Source organism: Ylistrum balloti, unplaced genomic scaffold (genome assembly GCF_031769215.1).
Source record: "Ylistrum balloti isolate Yb309-2 unplaced genomic scaffold, AGI_CSIRO_Ybal_v1 Utg370324, whole genome shotgun sequence".
In the NCBI taxonomy this organism is placed as follows: Eukaryota; Metazoa; Mollusca; class Bivalvia; order Pectinida; family Pectinidae; genus Ylistrum; species Ylistrum balloti.
In genome coordinates, this window is record NW_026782237.1 from 962603 (window position 1) to 989518 (window position 26916).

Consider the following 26916-nt stretch of genomic DNA (forward strand, 5'->3'; position numbering starts at 1 on the left):
TTGAGTGAAAGCTGTATAGGTGTGGTCATGGGTAATAGCATGGTTAAGATAAGGAAAAACACACATTCCTGTTGAATGCTTTACCAGGAATCAAACCCGTTTCTCCAGTGTTATCAGCTCTACCAACTGAGCCTAAAAAGCATCCTCCATTATCAGAGTGACAGAGACTGTATTTAACACAATGTGTTCACACGGACCTGCCGCTTTTACAATTATATAACTGACTTTCCCTACCAATTGTTCAAAACACTTCCCATGGGTCTTGATATACTGCTATGTTACACCAAAGGAGATAGATGAATATCAGTCAAAACCGCATCAGGCATCTTGTAGGTAAATATAGACATATGAGGATTTATTATTGCGAGATGATGATATTTTCTGAAGCCAGTAATTGTAGTCCCAGATTAAATGGGCCAACACATGACCTCAGATTCGAAGTTAGAGGTGGGCTTATTACATGACAATAACCTACCATTGGTTTGTAATTGTACTAATCAGTATTGAGAGAGCTTGTAACCAAGATTGGGTTTCTTGTAGAATAAATATGGTAGAGATTTTTTCAAGGATTCCACTAGAATGGAGGGAAAGGGTCTCTTAGAGCATTAGAAATGATAGTTGTCACTTTTAAGTTCAAAATTGATATCCAGCTGCAATTTCTTTCATACAGACATATAGATATCACATGTATCACTGCAGTAAAGCTTGTTTAGGTGTCATACCGGTAAATCTGACATCTGCTGATAATCGTATTTTACACTGTGATTCACTTTACACAGATCCAATGAATCATATAGTGTTGATCACTGTTGATCCAAAAGTAACGGGTTTGTTCGTACAACACAGGATTATTGACCTCTTAACACTATTGTGAAAAAGGAATGTTGATTTAAAGAGTCTGAGTGATCCTGATTAATGGTAGAATAGTTTGATTGTTCAAGAATCCATAACTCAACATTTCACATTTACAATTTGATACATATGTAAATACAAAAAAAAATAAAAGATATTTTGCTGATAACATTGTTGAGTTTGGTTTAAAATGAGGAATAAAAGAACATATCAAATTAACATAAGTGTACTTAAAACAGATGGAATGTGTGTACTTTTGTATGGATAATTTTTGTTTCATTCCAAATTTAAGTATAGTATGGATCAGCAGTGTGGATTGACCGATCAGAGAGTCCACAAAGTTTGGAATGTCTCTGTGTCATCTTACAACAGATTTATATTTATTGACTGAATTTGATGTCATACAAATTTAAGCAGGTCAGTGTGTTATTATTCAATGACATAGGGAACAGGTAGATTTAGTACTGATATTGTTGTGAATGTACTAGGTGATGAGCTGACTGTTCTTCATAATTTATCTCATGTAAATTGGACTCGAAGATGATGATCGAATGACATCATAAATTTTGTTATGTATCAAGGAAACTATTTTCCACAGTTTTTAAAATGGAATACATCACATAAAACTTTTCATTCTTTTTCTGATCAATATTTTTTATGATATTAATAAAATTTAATATGAAATTTATTAACCATGATTATAAATGATATTAAGTATAACACACTTCACATTGATTAAATTAAACACTTTTATTTGATTGCAATTATACATTACAGATTATAGTATATTGATAATGAAACACGAGCTTCTAACTGTCATTGTACAAAGATGTGGTAGAGAGCGATGGACATTAATCGATATGATACAATTGTTCTTGGTATTTTCAATAGAATGTAAGTACACATATACACACAATTTAGCTGTGATTGTATGTAAGTATAAAATGTTTATGGAAGCTTTTATGAGACAATAAAAAATATCTCATTGACTGAATGTCAGAGTAAACAAGAATAAAATAGTAGTACTACTCCTGTAACAATCATTGGCAGGGAATAAAAATACCTGTGCCAACAATTTCTTGTCAACAAATCAATTTTATGGGGACGTTTGTTTGTGGTTGTGCAGAAGCGGGTAAACATCAAATTGTTAGCCTTTAAACAAACTATGTAAAGCCAATTAACATCAAATTTCGGGAGAAATTTATTCGGTGTAACATATTTAGTAAGTGTATACATAATTTTCAAGACTTTCCAAGTTGAATAATTTTGCAATAAAATTGAGTTTTGTTTATCTTCTAACAATTATAAAACAGATTTAATATATGTCACAAGACTTTCAAACAAAATTTTTGTTTTCTTTAAACTAAAATTCTTCTTTTGTATACAATAAAACAGTGTTTTGGAGTTGACAGTGTTTAACAACTTAAACTTTAGATGTAGTTAGAAAAGGGAAATTATTATTATTATTAAATGCTACCATTATTATCAAATGAGGAGGAACTTATCTGTTGATACCATGGACTCTGTAACTGATGTGGATGAGCTTTTCATGAGGCATAGACTTAATGTGGTATATGTGAATAAATAAGGTAGATATTGATAAACGTATTGTTGATACAAACACATTGATCAAGTTATTGTACATATTTTTATCCATTATTTAATTTCACTTCAATATATATTGAAAAATCCCAGGAGATGTTTTAAATCTACTTGACTGGTGAGAACTTACTGCCTGGTATTTGATTTCCTTTGAATAGATACATATATATTTATGCAGAAGATCAAATTACCTGTCATAGAATTCTAAATGGTACTTGAGAATATGAAATTATCCTGTTAGGTTATCAAGAACGACATATTTATGTGTGTTACTAAAGAGGCAATTAAACACACTATGTATGCTCTAATTGCCAAATATTACAAAGTGAAATGTATACCAGTTATCTTAAACTCTCAAAATTGTCATGAAAGTTAATCTGATAGTTAGATAGACTTATTTTCTGATGATTCAATAAAATATATATCTCTTTGGTTTAACATATGATATACCTTGTGTAATAAACTATGTACTGACAACCCCTTAGGTCACAATAATAAAGCAAAGATGATCAATCAAATTCATATTTTCCAGAAACTGTAATTTTGAATTATTTATTTTGATGAAAAATGTTAAATTACAAGGTCAAGGTCACATTCAATTTGGTAATGTGTAATATCCAAACAAATGTAAATACAAGGTCAAGGTCACAATCAATGTAGTGATGTGTAATATCCAAACAAATGTAAATACAAGGTCAAGGTCACATTCAATTTGGTAGTGATGTCTTATATTCAGAGGAATGTAAATACAATGTCAAGGTCACAACCAATGTAGTGATGTGTATTATCCAACCAAATGTAAACACAAGGTCAAGGTCACAATCAATGCAGTGATGTCTAATATTCAGAGGAATGTTAATACAAGGTCAAGGTCACAACCAATGTAGTGATGTGTAATATCCAAACAAATGTAAATACAAGGTCAAGGTCACAATCAATGCAGTGATGTCTAATATTCAGAGGAATGTTTATACAAGGTCAAGGTCACAACCAATGTAGTGATGTGTAATATCCAAACAAATGTAAATACAAGGTCAAGGTCACAATCAATGCAGTGATGTCTAATATTCAGAGGAATGTTAATACATGGTCAAGGTCACAACCAATGCAGTGATGTGTAATATCTAAACAAATGTAAATACAAGGTCAAGGTCACAATCAATGTAGTGATATATCAAATATGCAGAGGCATATAATTACAAAGTCAAGGTTAAAACTATGGTGTGATAGAAGGTCATGGTCTTATTCAAAGGAGTCATTTATAATATACATCTAGAGATCAGTAATACAAGGTCAAGGTCATGATTAATGAGTAATGTATAATACTAGGGTACCCAGAGGTTTGTAATTACAAAGTCAACATAGTGGTTCCAGACAGTACTTCCTTTCTGAATATGCTTCCCAAGGATTGTTTTTTCGGATCTGAAGGTCATTAGTAAAGACAACAATTCTACTTCTGTGTTAAGAGTTACTCCTGTCTCTTGAATATTTTATTGATAAAGATCTCATATGTCTGATCTTTTGGATATCGCTGATTCACAGGAAGGGGAGATAAGATAGTAGAAAAATTCCAGTGAGTACTTCTAACAAAACATGTGGGCTAGTAGCCAGTCTACTTCTGAGTAGTATATCAGTCTGTTGATCAAACTGAATATTCTCTTTAAAACATCTTTTGTTCTGATAATATCAGAGGATGCATGTATTATAGATGTAAAACATGTAGTACATGTATCGGTATTTAAAATACCATTGTCAGATAGAGCACATTTCTGAAATGTTCTAAATTTCTAAATTTAATGGCATCAAATAAACATTTGTGATCAAGTTCACTGAGATTTTTTATGATTTGAAAGTCAAATACTTGAGTTTAAATATCTTTGAAATTGAAATATTTGATAGAAATTCTCTGCTTGGGGTTTTACTGCTTCAGTTTCCTGCAGACACCAGTATAATTTATAATACAGGCAAAAATACAGAGGTAGTAAATATGTCATTTAATGAAGATTGAGAGTGTTCAGGATTGTCCTCAACAGATTTCTATCCATAGTAAAAATGAGGGTCTACCGTATTGAGAGGCAATTAATTTCTATCTTGAGTATAAGTGTGGGTCATAATATAATGAGCGATTGGTCAGATATTTAGGGTGATTTACCTAAGTTTTATTGAAGCAGTGTGAATGGCATAGAATAATTCTGATGGTATTCAGGTTGTCAATTCAAAGAAGAAAAAAATTAAATGAAAAACTTGAAAAGAAGAAAATGTATATATCACAGCACTACAGAAGCCATATTAGAATGATAAATGAGCTGTTTCAATAGCTTATAAAACAGATAATTTCTGTTGAATGCCAATGAACTTGAACTGAGAAACTCCAATGGTTTGATGTAGAAAGTTGAGCTGTGTTATTGGCCTATAAAACGAGTTGATTGGGCCTGTCGGTATAAGAGGTGTTTTTATTGGCTATCTCACCCTTTCACCTTGGATCAAGAAAGTCTAGATCTGGTTAATGGAAAATATCAATACCTTATCATTTGTAATTCTAGACAGTTTAAATTTTTTAGCCATATATACCAGAAATTAAAATGGCTGTTGTGACCTTGTAAACTGAATCTAAAGTGAGTGATATCATGTTTAGGTCACCTGAGACAAAGTCTCATGGTGACCTATTCTAATACCCTTCATAAGGCGTTGTGCATTGCGCGTTGTCCATCCGTAAACAATTCAACACTTTCAACTTCTTCTCAAAAATCCCTGATCCAATTTCAATGAAATTTTGCAGAAGCCTCCCCTTGCCAAAGATCAACAAAATTGTAAATTATACAGTCCCCACTCCCCTAGGGGCCTGGGGGTGGGGCCAAAAGTGGTCAAATTGACTTAAAATTCATAAATCTTCTTCTCAAGACCCAGATATGGTAGAATCAAATGTTCTTCATGAATGGAAGCATCTTAAGGTGCAATTATCACCCAGGGTCTCACATTTCTTCCTGTAGAGGAATATTGTTTGTAGACTTTACTGTAATTTTCATAGAAAAATTGTATTTTTGAGCATAAAATTTGGTTATTTCCCACTGGAAAAACTTTATAAGAATTATCAGTATAGGATGACAGTTTTGATGGTATTCGTGTATTGACACTGTCTATATTCATTGTCACAATTTCTGTTTCATGACACTTGATAACTATCCTTTAACTTTTAAATTCAATATTGTCTATCTCAGGTAACCGTCAAGACTGCTAGGCTTCTTGTTAGGATCATATTTTCTCTGTCTTGGTTGAAATGTTTGTTTATAACTTGATCGCCTACATTACTATGGTGGACAGGAAAAAAGTTGTGAAGAATTATATTTATTGTTCATAACAAAGAGGAATTTGTTTGCCCTTGTCCAGGTTATAGTGCAAATTTTTCATTTTTCATCCAGTGATGACCTCAGAAATCAGAATTTCATTTTAGCTAGTACATGTATCACTTTTGTAGGTTCCTTTTACATTGAGCTTCCTGATGGGGCCAAATTTACTATTATAATATTTATTGACTTAAATAAAATAAGAAGTTTGGAACCAACGCTGTGGTGCCAAGAGATTCCTTCTGAGGTTTCTAGCTGTCAGTGTTTGTACCGTAGGTATGCAGGGTAGTTGGATGCAGAGATTAAGATATAATGAAATAACACCTCAACACACCACTGCAGATTCTTGTATTTATTCACTACATAGTTGCAGTTTACTGGTTCACATCTTGGGTGATGAGAACCGTCATTTACATTAAAGTAGTTAGAGTAAGTACAGTTCCAGCTGTGGTTGCTTCGGTTGTATAGCAAGAAATTTGGTTTCCAAGTAGTCCATAAAGATGATGACATAATTTGGGGCCATCTTGGTACCCAGTGCCTGAGTAGACATCTGGTTAGGTAATCATAGTGAAATCCTGGTTTGACTGCTTGGATATGGAGCTTGGATATGGAGCTTGGATATGGAGCTTGAATTTGGAGCTTGGATATGGAGCTTGGATATGGAGCTTGGATTTGGAGCTTGGATTTGGAGCTTGGATATGGAGCTTGGATTTGGAGCTTGGATATGGAGCTTGCGTGGAGCCCTGAAGTGGGGTTCTGCTTATTGCTGGCAGTTTGTTTGGTTTGTTTCCTTTTGTTAAGTTGATTATCATCTTCTGCAATTGGATGTTTAGAGGGACTGGGGGTTACAAATGGCTATCTTTGGTTGCCATTCTGCGATGAGCAGAAGCTACTAAACAACAACTTTTCAATATTCGAGTTTCATTTATTTCAAACAACTTTCTGTATTGTTTTATTTATAGTGTCAATTGTAACATGTATTTTCAAATTTCTTAACCGCCTGAACTGTACTTTTAACTAACTACTTCAATGTATATGACATTCCTGATGAAGCCTAATGTGTTTATAACAGATACTTAACCCCATTAAAAACATAAGTATATTTCTACTTGAAAATTTTTAGGTGTGACCTTTTGCGATTTTCCTTTCATGGGGGTACCCTCATTAAGTAGACAATAGAAATTGTAAATTTGATGACATGAAATTGAGTCACATATGGGGCTGATATATTTGTTAACTTATATATATATATTATGATGGCTCATGGAACATTCGTAATAATTCAGTTTTTGTCTTTGGAAGTTTCCTGCCAAAAGACAAATTGTTAGAATATCTTGGAAGGAGTGGAATTTTGTCCCCTAGTTATTATTTTAAAAGACATTGATTGCCATTTAGGTTATAGTCAATAATATGTGGAAATATTATTCAAAGACTTGACATAATCCCTGTAAATCTCGCTGGCTTTTGATTGTGTCTGACCTCGAGTTTCTCTGTGGGGGATTCTAGGCCTATCATACACATAGAAAGCATTTCTACCTAAATAACATTCCAGCATTGTCACCTTCTGTTAGTGGTTTATAAAGGATTTCAGTATACTGTTAACATTCTCTGTGGGTTGTTAATGCACTGTAAGTAATGTATGATCTAGTTAATTTCTTTTGACATAAGGTATGATTATCATATCAGCAGATAAATTGTGAGCATTGCCAACTTGAAAGTTCTTCTGGGATTCATAAGCAATATTCGTTTCTAGATGAAATCTTCACATACTCTTTGGTATCAATACTGAGGAGAAATATTTCTATTGCTTTAGAAATTTTGATGTGGACATTTGAGAAAGAAAAATGGTAAATGGACGATTACTGAAATGTATGAAGCTGATTCAGACTTCAAGTTTTCATATAGATGTATATGATATACTCAACATATACCTGTATTAATAACACATCTGATACTTTGTAGATCTTCAGATGTTAGTAATGCCATTTTAATGTATGTGCTAACTACAACTAGGGTGGACAAGGTGTGTGCACAAACATGGAATGACGGAGAGTATAACATATTATGTCTCTATCTTCAAAATTCAAGGTGAGATATGTTTTATAAAAAACATAAATACTTCATTTATGGTTAATTAAAATTCCTTCTTGATAGCAGTAATTGATGAAATATTTAGTGTTGAATGTGTCTATAAAAGGTTGTGGTTAGATTGAGGTTGTCTATGTTAATGGCTACAGGTATTATGTACGTAGATAGCTTGCTATATAAGGTGCCTATAATCATGGCTGTTTAATTTTACCCTTTTTCCCTGTAATCATGGCTGTTAAATTTTACCCTTTTTCCCTGTAATCATGGCTGTTTAATTTTACCCTTTTTTCCTGTAATCATGGCTGTTTAATTTTACCCTTTTTCCTGTAATTATGGCTGTTTAATTTTACCCTTTTTCCCTGTTTAATTTTACCCTTTTTTCCTGTAATTATGGCTACTGTGATAATAATGATCAGTGATATCTTAAGTTTACACACACTTGACGAGGTGCACTGCGAAGGATAATATGACTTTCGTCAACAGAAATATGATGTTTGCCTATATAAATTTTCTGATCATAGGGAACCTTTATGATTAAAATATATTGTTTCATTTATGATACTGAAGTGCATTTGTTGCTTGAAAAATGTCTGGTTTCTTCAATTTTACTGTGCTGGAATACCTATTTCAGTTCACAGCCTTGGTCAATTTAAAAGTACATGACTAATGACAATAGGTAAATGTACATTTGGAGTCACCTTTTCTAGATAAAGAACATGAATGTTCTAGCATTGGTATGCTTACTGTGTATGTCATTGACAGAATTTTGAGGAAAGCTGAGAAACCTACAAGAAAAGACCAAACAAAAGATTAGTTCAGTGGCCAAGGTACTGTTTCATATTGAAATGACATGTTACCAAGACTCTTAATACTATCAATCAGTCTATTTCACTAGTGCTATCAAATAACTCATTGCCTGAAATGATTTTCACCTGAGACGATAGGTTAGGTGTTGGCAAGTAATTGTACTGCAAAAAAAAAAACTAACAATGATAACACTCTTGTTCCAATTTTTGGGGACAGGATTTAAGCTTTGTCTGATAACACTGGATTAGGTTCAGTTGCCTAAAAGGCAGGCACTGTGTGTCAATATTGCATTTGAATCTGGTACATGGACATAATGCTAAAGGCAGCAGCTTTGACGATCTGTAAAACATTAAACATGACACATTTCCAAGATATGATTTTTCAGTTAGTCAGCATTTGGATATATCTCATTAAAACTACTTATCCCAGTTCGCCTGAATAGAAAATTCATTTTTCCATGTTATTGTTGGTCATACGTTGGTTAAATCAGGCTGTCACGCGCCATACCTCTTTATTTCGGTTATAGTGGGTTGATTATGAGTTTTGGACAGAGGGTTCTCATTCTGGTATGTAGGTCGTCCTGAGTGTTAAACACAGATATATTTTACATGTCTTTATTGATTTCTACAGAAGTTAAGCTGCAGAATTCCTAACTAAATGGCAATCTAGTTTGGTCAATACCCCATTGTCTTGTACAGGAAATGGCACCAAGTATCTGGACCAGAACCAATTAAACAAAGCATGATACAGCTGAACTGGTGTCATCTGAAACTAACAGTACAAAACAAATTCTTTCCTGTAATTTATCCTCTATGGAATTTATACAGGTACCAATGTGTCAGAGTATTGTCAAATGAATTCTACCATTTCTATGTTAGATTATTCAGAGTATTGTCAAATGAATTCTACCATTTCTATGTTAGATTATTCAGAGGTACAGACTCGAATGTGTCAAAGTATTGTCATCTTTGTACTCATGTCTCAAGTAGCACTGCAGGAACCAGTGTCTAAAAGCATTGCATTCTTTATACTTTGTCTGGATTATTCATAAATAAGTAACAGAAGGATCAGCTGATGATGCTGTGATGACAGAGATTGTAAGTTTGACATGAATATCTTTTACCAGATAACTGTAAGAGAAACATGGCTCAAAGCATTGTCATCTTCTCTGGTATTGATTTCATCTTTGTTTGGTATGTCTTTCATGCAGTGGTTACCTCTATGTCTTTATATATGTAGTGGCTACCTATATGTCTTTATATAGTGGTTAACAAGTAGGAAATTTAATGGTAGATCTACCATTGTATGAGTGTTGTAAACTGGTAAGTTTATATACAATAACAATTCTAGATCCATATTTCCAGGTTAATCATACCAAGTCATTTTTCAGAAAAAAAACATATTTTCCAGTGTCAATAGTCTAAATTGTCTCATGGTTGTATGTTCTCATAATCAACAACAAAGCTGGTGATATCTTATAGAAATTGAGTAATAGACAAAACAAGGCTTACTTTCAGATTCTCACGCACATATGTATACATCATAGAATATTGAAAGATGTTATAATTGATTATCTAATATTTATGGTTGCAGAAGTATTTTAACTAGAGAATATAACATTCTCAACATTCTCAGTAATTTACTACTGGTAAACAATGTTTAAAACTGTTCAAACAGAAGAGTCTGTAGCTATACGCACAGCATGCAGAAAGTCAATAATGTTAGAAATGTATATAGTGGGACCTAGGAAATGGTCGGGGATATTGGAATTTTGTGATCCAATCACAATGTCACATTATTAGCGTTAGACAGGTAGTGCTTGTGTGTAAGCTGACTGTAGCTGTGAGGTACTGCCAGAAGCATTGCTCCCAACTACCAAGTGATATTGGTAAGGTGGAGGTATTTTATGTCCTGGAGTATGTCTTTATACCTAAGATATGTATAAAAGGAAGGTGAGTAAGGAGGGAAAGGTTGGAATCATTACAACATCTGATGATAGGTATATTATAGTTGCTAAACTTAATGGGTAATATGACAGAATCCATTCTATAAACATTTCCCATATCTAGGTTGGAATATGGTCACTTTTTTCGCTCCTTATACAAACTTCTCCAATAGTGTGGACAAATTCAATAATTGGTAAACTTGCTAAAGGTCAAGTGACAAAAATATAGCAGGATGAAAAATGTCAACAGTTTACAGTAATGCAGAGGATTCAGGTATTAAGATTAAGAATACAAGTATAAATACGACACTGATGAATTTATCTTGTGTATTTGTGATAGTAAATTTTTAAATTGAAGAATTGGAAGGTCATTAAAGGTCAGGACATGATCGTGGACTTTAATTTTATTCAGTTTGCTTTCAATATTAGATGTCTGTAGTTCAACAATCTGATTACATGGGTATACCTGTAGTTCACTAAGGTGATTACCTGGGTATACCTGTAGTTCACTAAGGTGATTACCAAGGTATACATGTAGTTCACTAAGGTGATAACCTAGGTATACCTGTAGTTCACTAGGTGGTTACCTGGGTTTACCTGTAGTTTACCAATGTGATTACCTGGGTATATCTGTAGTTCACTAAGGTGATTACCTGGGTATACCTGTAGTTTACCAATGTGATTACCTGGGTATATCTGTAGTTCACCAATGTGATTACCTGGGTATAGCTGTAGTTCACTAAGGTAGTTACCTAGGTATGCCTGTAGTTCACTAAGGTGCTTACCTAGGTATACTTGTAGTTCACTAAGGTGGTTGCCTAGGTATACCTGTAGTTCACTAAGGTAGTTACCTAGGTATGCCTGTAGTTCACTAAGGTGATTACCGAGGTATGCCTGTAGTTTAGTAAGGTGATTACCGAGGTATACCTATAATTCACTAAGGTTACTACCTAGGTATTCATGCAGTTTATTGGGGTAATTTCCTGGGTTGTGACAGTTACATATGCTAACACTGAAAAGGTTTTCCCAAAGACCTAGAGGTGTTGTTATTAAGAGAGGTTTAAATATATGTATTTGAGCCTTGGAGAAAAGTTAATGTAAAACCTGTACACCTGCCTGTAATAGAGCTTATAATATAGAATTGTATAATGTGTAGTGTATTCCAGTGCACCATATATATATTACTGCTCAGTGCCAACCCCCTGTACTTTGAGTTCGCCCAGATATGTATATTACCGCTAGTGTCCACCCTTTATTTTGAGTTGGAGTTTAAGTGTTGGCCCCTCTTAATCTTATTGCATAGTAAGTATAGTCTATGTGTCTATAACACTTTCCAAAATCAAAGAATACGACCACCATTTTCAAAGGATATGGATATCATAATTGCAGACAATTATATGATCTGATACTAATGAAAATTGATTAATACTTAAAATGTTCTAAAAAAGAATATTGGTTACTCCAAGTTTTCAAATGAATGAATTTAAATATACAAAGTACAGATCTTCTCCAATTTATGGTACATCATGTTTGAAAGTGATAATGACAGGATATCAAAGCGGTTTCCATTGTTGATAAAACAAGCTTCAGTGAGATATAACTTGATATCATGTATAACAGGATTGATCATTTACTATTTATCATATAACCTATTATGGATGGTTGGTGGCGCAATGGTAACACACTCACATTTCACCTAGCCTTCCACAGTTCAACTCCTGGAACAGACGTGAAATGGTAAGGGTCACCTGCCTGACCATGGGGGTTTTCCCCGGGTACTTCGGTTTCCTCCCACAATAAGACCCCTCGCGTGCTTTCATCTGAGCCAACAAGATTATTATTGTTACAACCTTACTGGCAAGTCCATATATGGACATCAATTGGTAAATCCAGAATTTTACCATGGAGTGCCATCAAAATATCAAGTATAGCTGATATTTACTGTATTGACCCCAACAATAGCTATCTATTGATTTCTACTCCTCGATACAAGGAGCTACTTAAGGGATTTTCTCTCTGTTTGTTTTACATCCAAAACACAGGCCAAGAACTGATATGCAGAATAAATGGTTCTAGGGTACAGTAGTTCAGATCTCCATGGATCTCACCATTTACCAAACTGACATCTAATTGGCATGGTTCTGAGGTAATTCAGATCTCCAGGGACCTCACCAGTTACCAAACTGACATCTAATTGGTATGGTTCTGAGGTAATTCAGATCTCCAGGGACCTCACCAGTTACCAAACTGACATCTATTTGGTATGGTTCTGAGGTAATTCAGGTCTGGAAAGATCTTCTGAGGTAATTCAGGTCTGGAAGGATCTTCTGAGGTAATTCAGGTCTGGAAGGATCTTCTGAGGTAATTCAGATTCAGAGGATTTCACCAGCCACCAAAACTGATTGAGATCTTGATGGAATTCACCAATTATTTTACATATAGTGGTTGTAACAGCATTCAAATTGGTCATTTAGTTATGAAATTCAGCCCAGTATTGTCAGTTTTCTTATGCCTTTGTCCATGTACAGAACATTGTGGTTTACATTATTGTTTGCAAAGATTAAGTGCAATTCATATCACAAGTTATGATATAAAAACGGTTGTGTCTAATTTCATCATCTAAATTATGCAGAATACTATGAGTTTTTTATATTTGATATTAAGAAATTAAAATCAATATTCTGCCATTTGAAGATGAATGATGTTGACCTAAAATATAATTCATATATATTAGCTGATCTGTTGTATGTTTAAATGTCATAAAAACTTAATGCAATCTCTGTCTTTGCTGTCAGTGATATTTTGTCTCTTTATAGGAATTGTTTGTATTCAGGAATGGTTTTATGGGTGGTGACTCACATTTTCAGAAAATCCTTGGTCCAGAAATAGCTGCAACATCTTATGATTCTCGAGAAATGTATGCATACTCCCCATTAGTACTAGAATTTAGAATTAAAGCATTATAAAGCATTAGGTCTCAATGGAGAGTTTGGCAAATATGATTGCTACATCACTATTTCCATGTCCTGTCAAAAGCCCCACTCCAACCACTTTGGACCATTGAATCAAGGATATAATTGTTAATCTGCCCCCTCCCCCGCTAGCACACACACCCATACTCAGCCACTCAAAACCCCCCCACACCCCTACAAACACACCTCCGACACCTTCCACAGCTCCTGGTGAAATCTTGATATTAAAAACAATTTGGTTTTAAAATATTTATCTACATTTTTAAATTGATATTGTTAAAGCTTCACAATCTACAACCAGAATAGGAGGGTTGACTTATAGGTCACTTTTCTGGAATCATTTTATTGGAGTATAAAATTCACATTTTTTAAATCATCAAAATTTCTAGACATTTACCATACCTGAATGTATTTCTCACCTGTACTTGGTGCTACTTACCTACAGTAGTATACACCTGGACTTTACCTATATACACACTTAAAACAGTCTGACATTTAGTGTTTAACTAGGCAGAGCCTCACTGGTCCCTCCCACAATAGCGGCAGGCCCCAACACATTCAGTGAGAGAATCAGTCGTGCTAACAAATTAAACCATTCAATAATGTTTACTGGTGTTCCTTCCATACATGTTTTATGTGCTGTAAGTTACGATGTAGCTTTTTAAAAGGTGTCCCTTGTATTTGGATAAGGCCCTTTACGTTCCACCAACCTCTTTCATTGGAACTTGAATCCCGCTGCCAGGAATTGTGCTATGTTCAGTGGAATCTCGGACGTTCTTTGACTTGATATTCAAAGACGTTCTGTGTACATTTTGTTGTGGATTATACCGAAGCTTTGGATGTTTTATTTTTTGACCTGGAATCAGCGTTACATCACACAGTTTTGTACAGAAGAATATATTATATTGGTGCCATAAAACTTGTGGATTGATGGTGCACTTTCACTGAAATCTTGTAAGTTTTTTTTCAAAATCTCTTGCTTTAATTTTGAAATGTCTTATTTCCACTAAGAGCATGTTGGCTTAAAGTCTTTAAATTTCATAACTTTTCATAAGAAATACAGCATCTTCATCGTTTTTTTTTTTTTTTTTTTTTGAAATATTGACTTAGAGAGAATTTGTTAAATGTACATGCTAGTCATAGAAAAAAAATTAAAATCAGGCTGATAAACTGGGCTTAAACACTGACAGAATTCCATAATTATTTATCAAATAAGAATGCTGTATGCATCTTTTACAAATTAATTTTGAAATTTTCTCTTGGTTCCAGACTTTTGGGTCGACCATATTTATTCTACTTTGTTAAATGTACCTGTATCTGTATGATGTAATATGTTTTATACTAAATTGTTATTTGAATGAGTCACATTTATAAACATCAATAAGCAAAACTTAGGACTTTTTATGAAAAGCTCAGAACTTCCTTGTTATAGGAAAGTGGCCCAAAAATTTGTTATCATTTTTGAAATGTTGTTAAAATTCATTACATGTACTGGGATCCCACACTGTAAGGTAAATGTGTAACATACGTTTGATTCTTTGACATGTATGATTCCATCTGTCACTGAGGTTTAATGTTAAATGTATTTACTTGTAAGTTGTCTAGCATCAGACTGCGATAGGCAAATATTAACAGCTTACACAGATAACAGTATCACCAATATATATGTGCAGTGTGCAATAAGAAAGATATGGCATTTAAAATCACTGAGGTTTGGAATCTCTAGGTATAATTCTCAAACTTGTCAGATTTGAATTACCAAGTGTGAAATGACAGCTTAAACCTCCAGGTGTGAAATATCAGATATAAATGAAACACCAGAAGCAAAACAAGGAAGATCTTGAAAATCCAAGGGTGAAATTCCATAGGCCTAAAAGAATCTGAGAATGGTGTCCGATATATAAGAGAACTGGCAGACAGTCTGATGAACACTCTGATATAACTTCAAATCTTTTTATTCTGTTTGCCAAACATTACTTGTGTTTAATGTCCTATAATAGGTAGTTAAGTCTGGATAGCCCATTGTCACTGTTATGGTTCCTCATTCTGTGTGCTGCTAACATGAGAACTTTTGACATTTCATTGTGATGGCATCATGACACTGTCCTCCTGTAGACCCACTGATTTGTAGCCACCATATTTGTGTGACCTCGCGAGGACATTAAACTCTGCCATGTATATCATATACATGTAAACAAAAATTAGAATACACAAAAATGGTGGCCAACAGTTGCTCAACCAATAGAGGTGGAGAAAGTTGTCAATCAAGGTCAAACTGATGACAGAATTGTTTAGAAAATCCTGGTGACGGAGAGAGTTGTCAAGATAAAGCTGGTGACAGAGAGAGTGGTTGAGATAAAACTGGTGACATAAAGTGATTGAGATAAAGCTGGTGACAGAGAGTGGTTGAGATAAAGCTGGTGACAGAGAGAGTTGTCAGCTGGTGACGGAGAGAGTTGTCGAGATAAAGCTGGTGACAGAGAGAGTTGTCGAGATAAAGCTGGTGACGGAGAGAGTTGTCAAGATAAAGCTGGTGACAGAGAGAGTTGTTTAGAAAAACCTGGTGACAGAGGAAGTTGTTGAGCTAAAGATAGTGAGAGAGTTGTTGAGGTGAAGCTGGTGACAGAGAGAGTGGTTGAGATAAAGCTGGTGACAGAGAGAGTGGTTGAGATAAAGCTGGTGACAGAGAGTGATTGAGATAAAGCTGGTGACAGAGAGTGGTTGAGATAAAGCTGGTGACAGAGAGTGATTGAGATAAAGCTGGTGACAGAGAGAGTGGTTGAGATAAAGCTGGTGACAGAGAGAGTTGTCGAGATAAAGCTGGTGTCAGAGAGAGTTGTGGAGATAAAGCTGGTGACAGAGAGAGTGGTTGAGATAAAGCTGGTGACAGAGAGAGTTGTCGAGATAAAGCTGGTGACAGCGAGAGCTGTTGAGGTCGAAACAGTGACAGAGAGTTAGTTAGCAGGGTAAAGCTGATGACGGAGAGAGTTGTCAATTTAACATTGGTGACAGAGAGAGTTTCCAAGATAAAGCCAGTGACTGAAAGATTTGTCAAGGTGAAGCTGGTGCAGTGGCCTGTTCAGGTGTTTCTGTGAGAATATCGTGTCTGTAATTAGTGCTACTTAGTTGATTGTTATCTTCAGGTATATATGTATTTCACCTTGTGACTGTTGTAACTTTACCAAGGCTGTTGGATAATATTCACATTAAAACATTGAAATGTCTTTCTGACATGCTATCCTTGTCGCCCCTTAAGTTTAACAGGAACTATGTGGCCTCAATACAAGTGTTTGATTTGATTTACTTTATAGGGAAAACAGGGAATTGTTGAAAATAATCATTCAGTTTAGGTTGACCTTAAGTTAAGTCGAATTTAGACACAATATCATTATGATACATTCTATACCATAATGTGTGTGAACATTTTCACCTGTATTAATATCAATGTGATTTTAAATGTTCCCCTCAAATTGAGTACATATCATGTTTCTGTATACAATAGTCTACACAAAGTCTTTGCATTTGAATTACTAAGGATTAAGATATCACTTCATATTGTCTCCCATCCAACCTTACAACAAAGAAAAAAGGGTAGTGTGATAACTCACATGCATGTAAGCATTCTTATGATCCTGATTAGAGCTGTCCTTGATGAAATATTTTTTCTTCTCCAAAGGCAGATATTTATAAAAAAAAAAAAAGAATTTTGTAATAAGATCTTCTAGGAGTTTGTTTTGTACTTGGAATTATCCAGGTTTTCAGTTATTACCAGAATATATCATTAAAATGTAATTATATTCAGAATCATTGTTAATCAAAATTCAGATGAGGAAAATTTTCAATGTTGATATTGGAAGTCTAGAGGCTTGACTGAAATTCAGGTAGAAAATATCAGGTGTGTTATATGATAGTGAAATGTCATGATGATTAAATTCTCGTACTTAAAGATTATTCAGAATCTTAATAGGCAATATCAGGGATGACAAATGGTTTTTATGTTGATATCATGTTAAGATTTTCTTCTACATTATCATTAAGTTTGAATAATTTTCAAATAAATCCAATTTTATATGTGTTAATAGATTTTAAGAAAGTAGATTTCTTCCTGTTAAAACTCATTATGTATGTAATAAGATTAATGTATTTAAAATCAAATCAATTTGCGAATACCTAACAAGTTTAAACCTGTATTTCTAGATAATGACCAGACATTTATATTACCTGTTTAAATGAGAATATATATTTTTTTTGGTCAGTTATAGAAAAACAAAGAATTGTGAACAGTGTGATTATGAATAACTTGTTTTCTAGTAGTCTATTTATCAACTGATATTCTAATGATTGAACATTAATTACTATACACGCTCTACAATTTACAAGTCATTCTAGACCACTGATTTTGTTAACTGAAATACTAAAGTATTTGAGATATAAATCAATTATATGTTGGTTGTACATACCTTTACCGTATTTCAACGAGGTCAGAACCAGGTACTTAGAACAATCCCTGCACTGGGCCTTTATCAAAGCATATACATACCTCTTCTAGATATATGTCTGCTAGTTTACTCGAACGACAGTCTCCCAACAAAAGGATATTAATATGATAACCATTCTATAATTAGGCTTCACATTTGTTTTAAAGTAGGTGTAAATTAAACCAGTATCAGGTCACAATCAATCAGACCTTCTGTACACTTGATTTAAAAGTCACTTTATGTAAATATCGAAACAATGGAGCCATTTTAGCAATTAATTAAGCTGTTTGAATAATAAATTTCAAAATTCAGACAAATAAAGGCAGATGATTGTATTTGGTTTCTGCAGTTCCGATCCTTAATCCAGTCATAGCTAGTAAATACATCTCTGCAGTATAACAAATAGGTCAGTTGATGAGAGTATTGGGTCTTCATAACCTGAGATGAAGATCAAAGGTGCATGATCCAGTTCTGAATACAAAAATGTACCTGTGGTGGTTTGTGTTTCTCCGGAGATACAGACCAGTTTGTGATGATGTGATTGTATCTTTTGTGGAGACACTTTACCTTGCTATGGATGGCATGCGATGGACTTCCCATATGTTGTTCAATGAGATAGTCATCAGCTTATAATAGGATGCCCTGCCCCAAAAAGACCATGGCTGTTCACAGGATGATGAGCCCAGCAAAAACAAACTATGAATTAAAATACATAGAGTTATTGTGTTCCTCAGTCTCTAAATTTGCTGTTGAAAGAAATCTTGTAACTCAGGCCCTGTCCTAATCTATCTAGTGCATTAAGCATTGCAATGCATGAGCTTCCTTTTTTGGGAAAGTAGTGGTGGTGTAGTTTTAGGTACAGGTTTTAGTAATGTGGATTTGAGTTATGAAACATGATATTTATTTTTAGCCTATTGATTATCTACAGCTAGTCATGTCCAATGCTTTGTAATATTATATTCAGTGACTTTTTAGTCTTACAATATATTCAACATGCGGTAAAAACTTTAATTTCAAATAATTTCAGCTGCTGACATTTCTTGCTAAAATCTGTTGTTATCTATGTACCAACTGTGTGCAAACCAGTCAATTTGAAAATAATATAGTGATGCAGTGGTTAAGATAAAAATTGTTGTCTTAGAAATGTGATTATTTGGTGTAAAATGATAAATAAGATATAGTTATTTAAGAAATAATGAACGTGTACACAGAATATTTTGTACAATTAGTTGCTGACTGAATGGTCATTGCACACCAAAGGATAAGACTTGTTTCAAATAAGGAAGTGACAATGATAATAGCTCGCTGATCCCCAAATGTTATCCTCAGGTCATGAGAGCACATTGCCACAATTAAGTGACCATGATGATAACTCACTGATCCCTCAAAGGATTCCTCAGGTTATAAGGACAGTTTGGTACAATGAAGTGACAATGAAGGATTCCTGTGGTTATGAAGCCAGTTTGGTACAATGAAGTGACAATGAAGGATTCTTCAGGTTATGAAGCCAGTTTGGTACAATGAAGTGACAATGAAGGATTCCTGTGGTTATAAGGCCAGTTTGGTACAATGAAGTGACAATGAAGGATTCCTGTGGTTATGAAGCCAGTTTGGTACAATGAAGTGACAATGAAGGATTCTTCAGGTTATGAAGCCAGTTTGGTACAATGGTTATGAAGCCAGTTTGGTACAATGAAGTGACAATGAAGGATTCCTGTGGTTATGAAGCCAGTTTGGTACAATGAAGTGACAATGAAGGATTCTTCAGGTTATGAAGCCAGTTTGGTACAATGAAGTGACAATGAAGGATTCCTGTGGTTATAAGGCCAGTTTGGTACAATGAAGTGACAATGAAGGATTCCTGTGGTTATGAAGCCAGTTTGGTACAATGAAGTGACAATGAAGGATTCCTGTGGTTATGAAGCCAGTTTGGTACAATGAAGTGACAATGAAGGATTCCTGTGGTTATGAAGCCAGTTTGGTACAATGAAGTGACAATGAAGGATTCCTGTGGTTATGAAGCCAGTTTGGTACAATGAAGTGACAATGAAGGATTCCTGTGGTTATGAAGCCAGTTTGGTACAATGAAGTGACAATGAAGGATTCCTGTGGTTATGAAGCCAGTTTGGTACAATGAAGTGACAATGAAGGATTCCTGTGGTTATGAAGCCAGTTTGGTACAATGAAGTGACAATGAAGGATTCCTGTGGTTATGAAGCCAGTTTGGTACAATGAAGTGACAATGAAGGATTCCTGTGGTTATGACGCCAGTTTGGTACAATGAAGTGACAATGAAGGATTCCTGTGGTTATGAAGCCAGTTTGGTACAATGAAGTGACAATGAAGGATTCCTGTGGTTATGAAGCCAGTTTGGTACAATGAAGTGACAATGAAGGATTCTTCAGGTTATGAAGCCAGTTTGGTACAATGAAGTGACAATGAAGGATTCTTCAGGTTATGAAGCCAGTTTGGTACAATGAAGTGACAATGAAGGATTCCTGTGGTTATGAAGCCAGTTTGGTACAATGAAGTGACAATGAAGGATTCCTGTGGTTATGAAGCCAGTTTGGTACAATGAAGTGACAATGAAGGATTCTTCAGGTTATGAAGCCAGTTTGGTACAATGAAGTGACAATGAAGGATTCCTGTGGTTATGAAGCCAGTTTGGTACAATGAAGTGACAATGAAGGATTCCTGTGGTTATGAAGCCAGTTTGGTACAATGAAGTGACAATGAAGGATTCCTGTGGTTATGAAGCCAGTTTGGTACAATGAAGTGACAATGAAGGATTCCTGTGGTTATGAAGCCAGTTTGGTACAATGAAGTGACAATGAAGGATTCCTGTGGTTATGAAGCCAGTTTGGTACAATGAAGTGACAATGAAGGATTCTTCAGGTTATGAAGCCAGTTTGGTACAATGAAGTGACAATGAAGGATTCCTGTGGTTATGATGGCCAGTTTGTTACAATGAAGTGACAATGAAGGATTCCTGTGGTTATGAAGCCAGTTTGGTACAATGAAGTGACAATGAAGGATTCCTGTGGTTATGAAGCCAGTTTGGTACAATGAAGTGACAATGAAGGATTCCTGTGGTTATGAAGCCAGTTTGGTACAATGAAGTGACAATGAAGGATTCCTGTGGTTATGAAGCCAGTTTGGTACAATGAAGTGACAATGAAGGATTCCTGTGGTTATGAAGCCAGTTTGGTACAATGAAGTGACAATGAAGGATTCTTCAGGTTATGAAGCCAGTTTGGTACAATGAAGTGACAATGAAGGATTCCTGTGGTTATAAAGCCAGTTTGGTACAATGAAGTGACAATGAAGGATTCCTGTGGTTATGAAGCCAGTTTGGTACAATGAAGTGACAATGAAGGATATCCTGTGGTTATGAAGCCAGTTTGGTACAATGAAGTGACAATGAAGGATTCCTGTGGTTATGAAGCCAGTTTGGTACAATGAAGTGACAATGAAGGATTCCTGTGGTTATAAGGCCAGTTTGGTACAATGAAGTGACAATGAAGGATTCCTGTGGTTATGAAGCCAGTTTGGTACAATGAAGTGACAATGAAGGATTCCTGTGGTTATGAAGCCAGTTTGGTACAATGAAGTGACAATGAAGGATTCCTGTGGTTATGAAGCCAGTTTGGTACAATGAAGTGACAATGAAGGATTCCTGTGGTTATGAAGCCAGTTTGGTACAATGAAGTGACAATGAAGGATTCCTGTGGTTATGAAGCCAGTTTGGTACAATGAAGTGACAATGAAGGATTCCTGTGGTTATGAAGCCAGTTTGGTACAATGAAGTGACAATGAAGGATTCCTGTGGTTATGAAGCCAGTTTGGTACAATGAAGTGACAATGAAGGATTCCTGTGGTTATGAAGCCAGTTTGGTACAATGAAGTGACAATGAAGGATTCCTGTGGTTATGAAGCCAGTTTGGTACAATGAAGTGACAATGAAGGATTCTTCAGGTTATGAAGCCAGTTTGGTACAATGAAGTGACAATGAAGGATTCCTGTGGTTATGAAGCCAGTTTGGTACAATGAAGTGACAATGAAGGATTCCTGTGGTTATGAAGCCAGTTTGGTACAATGAAGTGACAATGAAGGATTCCTGTGGTTATGAAGCCAGTTTGGTACAATGAAGTGACAATGAAGGATTCCTGTGGTTATAAGGCCAGTTTGGTACAATGAAGTGACAATGAAGGATTCTTCAGATCATAACATCACCTACCATGGACAACTCAGTTTAACTTATTATCATAGTAATCCTGAAGTTGGAATAGTTCCAAACTTTTGACAACCTTTTGCCCTGTAAAAGTGTATTCTAGATAAAAGGTGTCTGTAATATACTATATACACAAACTTCTGTACTTAATAGGTATGCAATCTGTTGTCAAAATAGGCCTGACAGGATGTTAAAATTTTATTGAATTTATTTAGATTTTTTCCATGTTGTGCACAATTACCAGATGCTGTTAGAATTTATTGTTGGTTTCTCTAAAATCTATTTGATCTATAAGGAGACAAAATCACCTTTAATTGATATTCAAATATACACCTAAAGGCTTTTAAGAAAAGTTTTAATTGTAAGGCCTAGATGAATAACATATGTGGAGAATTAGAAGTGGTCAAAGTTTGTGTCCCAATCTGAATTACTGAAGTTTGTGTCCCAAGAAAAAGGTTTGGATCAAAATGTAAAAGATGAAGTTTGTGTCCAAGAAAAAGTTTGTGTCCAAGTTGAATGGTGAAGTTTGTGACCAAATGTAATGTCTGAAGTGAATGTCCTGTGGAATTCCAATCCAAACTTCTCAATAGAGAATCCAACCCAATCTGAGGTTACCTAAAGAAAAGGACATCCAATCACAGCTTCTCAATAGAGAATCAAACCCAATCACAGGTTATCTAAGTAAAATGACACCCAATCACATGTTACCTAAAGAAAAGGACATCCAATCACAGGTTATCTAAAGAAAAGGACATCCAATCACATGTTATCTAAAGAAAAGGACATCCAATCACAAAAGGACATCCAATCACAGGTTATCTAAAGAAAAGGACATCCAATCACAGGTTATCTAAATAAAATGACACCCAATCACATGTTATCTAAAGAAAAGGACATCCAATCACAGGTTATCTAAATAAAATGACACCCAATCACATGTTACCTAAAGAAAAGGACATCCAATCACAGGTTATCTAAATAAAATGACACCCAATCACATGTTATCTAAAGAAAAGGACATCCAATCACAGGTTATCTAAATAAAATGACACCCAATCACATGTTATCTAAAGAAAAGGACATCCAATCACAGGTTATCTAAATAAAATGACACCCAATCACATGTTACCTAAAGAAAAGGACATCCAATCACAGGTTATCTAAAGAAAAGGACATCCAATCACATGTTACCTAAAGAAAAGGACATCCAATCACAGGTTATCTAAAGAAAAGGACATCCAATCACAGGTTATCTAAATAAAATGACACCCAATCACATGTTATCTAAAGAAAAGGACATCCAATCACAGGTTATCTAAATAAAATGACACCCAATCACATGTTACCTAAAGAAAAGGACATCCAATCACAGGTTATCTAAATAAAATGACACCCAATCACATGTTATCTAAAGAAAAGGACATCCAATCACAGGTTATCTAAATAAAATGACACCCAATCACATGTCATCTAAAGAAAAGGACATCCAATCACAGGTTATCTAAATAAAATGACACCCAATCACATGTTACCTAAAGAAAAGGACATCCAATCACATCTCCACAAGGCACGATTAAGTTAGTTCTCATGTTTTATGATTGATGAAAGGGACAAGAGCTTAGTTATGTGATGTCCAGAATGTTTATAATGAACCCTTGGCAGGAGACTTGTCTCCCAACTTACATACTGCTGTTACGTATCTAATATCTATCAATTGTACTCTTCACTTTTCACTTGTTTTCTATCACCATGCTTTACTCATCTGTTGTTCATAAAAGTTGTTATTTTTGTTCATCAGCAGGTAGACACCGTCCCGGTGAGGGATAATCCTGACGGTGACATGCAGGGTTACTTCAACAGCACTCCCCTGATTGTCCCCCGTCACTCGCCCATGCGGGGGTCATGGCAAGACTCCAAGGTCACAGTCTTCCCTGATAATGACAGTGGATTCAGGTAGGTCAATTACTATCCTTTCACAAATAATGTTTGGGAGGGGATATAGAGGTGTTACTGTGTGTAACATATATATATTGGTACAATGAAATTCTGCATCTGTGCTGTAATGGCTTCTTTCCTTTCCTTGAGGAGTTTGATCAAGCATCACAACTTCTAAATGACCATGACATCTAGGACAAGTTTGAATTTGAAGGTTATAGGGTGAAGGTCAAGGTCACTGTTACTTTGGCTAGTATACTAGTGGCTTCATTTCATGAGGGATTTCAGTCTAACTTAACATTCACACAAGTGACAATGATTTCAATGAAGAAAAGTTTCATAATTTTAGGATCATTGTCAACGTCACCATTAGTTACTATTTTAGAAAATCATTGTCAATACTCTAATGACTTCATTCCTCAAGGGATTTTGATCAAACTACACATACTTAGCTGTCTTCTTTGTTGTTCTTTAATCAAGATGAAATCATGAGGGGATTTATATTGTTCACAATGCCTTGCTAATTTGACCTTAGGTTGGTGTGTTTTAAAGTTGAATACATCCAATGTACTGAACATCTCTCTGTAAAATGTGAAAGTGTCTGTTTTTCCATTCTGATCAAGGTGGGAAATGCTGATGCAATTTTTTTATGAATTTCCTCCAAAAGAACGTCTTAGTAGCATGTTGAATATTACATATACAAATTAAAGACAGATGACTATAGACAATGAAAAAATCATAAAATAACAAGTTATGATAGGAGTATTATATTTGGAACTTCTGAATATACAATGTTTTATTTGTTTACAGTTCCATGAAAAGATCATTCAACTCAGGAGACGACATGGCACTCACACCTCGGTTCAGCTCTGGTCCAATGGTTCGGTCACAGTCAATGAACAGACTCAATGGCTCCTTTATGTCACAGGATTTAACTCCCCTTTCTAGTCACTATAGCCCCACCTTGGACAGATCCCTTCAGACGATGAGTAATTCTCTAGAGGACAGTGAGAATAGAAGATGTGTACTGATGCATAAACTTAAGGAGGCTCAAGACACATTAGAGGTAAGCTGATGTCTTTACGTATCAATTATTTACTCTCTGATGTGTCTTGTTACTTCAGAAATAACGTATTATCTGAATCTGATTGTAACAGAGGTCATTTCTCATCCCAATGCCTCCGCTAGGAATCGAACCCGGGACCCCAGGCTTACTAGTCTGACACTCAACCAATCGAGCTAAAGAGAAGTTCTCTCTAGCCGAGTGGTACATTGCGGCTAGTAGTTTACCAGGGTTACATGACCCTCCGACTTTTATACGACAAAATTACAACAGTCTTGCCTATTTCTAGATACTGAATGAGAAGTTTTGCAAAATAGATATTTCTATTGATTGTATAACAGGAGTGGAAAAATGTACTGCCAGACTGGGGTTCCAACCCTGGACTTCTGAATTCTAGACAGATGCTCGACCTACTTAGCTAACTAGTCGCTGATAATCAACCCAGTTCTGATACAATTGAAATGAACTTTAAAACATATTTATTCACTGAATCAGAGTTTGTTAGCTATTCAATGGTATGAACACAATGTTGTATGAATTGAATTGTTTATTTGGTCGACAAAGTAGTAAAAGGTTTTAAAGAAGGAATTTTGATAATCGCTCCAATTTTATTCGTCAATACTTTAGTAAAAGATCATATTTTCATAAATGAATAAAACAGTTGCTGTGTCATTTGTTTCAGCTTCAAAGTGAGAGACTAGGAAAAATAGAGAACTCTGCAAAAGGAAACACAATCTTAGTGGAGGACCTGAAGTTTAAAGAAATGGAATATAGAAAAAAGATAAAAATGTTAGAAGAAGCAGAACAAGATAAAGATATACTCAGGATGGAAAACATTAGACTCCGACAAGAAATGCAGGACAGGTATTAAATTCAACTCATGTAATTGTCAGCTACTTAGTTTACCTGTTAGTAAATGTTCACGGACTCACCATAATGCTGATGTTTTTTATATCCCCCCTCCCCCACCTCTTTTCATGCCTTTATGTTTAGCTAATATGTACATTAAATGCACTTCAGGTTAGCTTGTCAAGTGGTAAGAGAGAGTCAATAAGTATCATTCCTGTGTTCAGGTTAGGATATTTCAGGAGATAGCACTTTAAAGTGACCCCTGAGTAGTCCTTCCATATCGGTGATGAATAGACACTATCTTGATAGGAGAATTACTGATATGAAAAATACATTTCACTCTGCAGTCTGGCTGTGTCAAATTTGCCCAATAACATCATGATCTGTCTTCAGTGATTGAAATGATTTGCAAAATCTGTTTCTACAATAGGTTGGCTTAAGTCAATGTGGAGTTAGTATTTTATTATTGGGATGAGTCTATTAACTTGCCTAAACTATCTGAACATCTAATACTGATTAGGTCTGTGATTGTGAATTTTTGCATTGAATTTATTTATGGAAAAAAAAAGTGAACCAGAAATTTTCGCAAAATCTTAAAAAGGATGAACAACTACAGCACTGACACACATAATTCATTTGCAGCCAACAAATATTATACAGTTGTCCTGTCAAAATTCCAGTATTTGAAAATCAAAAGAAAATTTTAGATGAAATGCATAGGAAAGACCTTCGATTAAAAAAAATGATAAA

At 34.9% G+C, this 26916-nt stretch overlaps 1 protein-coding gene across 1 annotated transcript in view; it reads left to right on the forward strand.

Annotated features, from left to right (window-relative positions):
* LOC132553400 (myosin-13-like) overlaps nt 1–26916 on the forward strand; it is an 85742-nt gene that overhangs the window by 12213 nt on the left and 46613 nt on the right. Inside the window, exons 2-4 of the mRNA XM_060217647.1 lie at nt 24121–24272; nt 25065–25320; nt 26000–26181. Coding sequence (XP_060073630.1) covers nt 24121–24272; nt 25065–25320; nt 26000–26181 — 590 coding nt within the window. The remainder of the gene's footprint in view (nt 1–24120; nt 24273–25064; nt 25321–25999; nt 26182–26916) is intronic.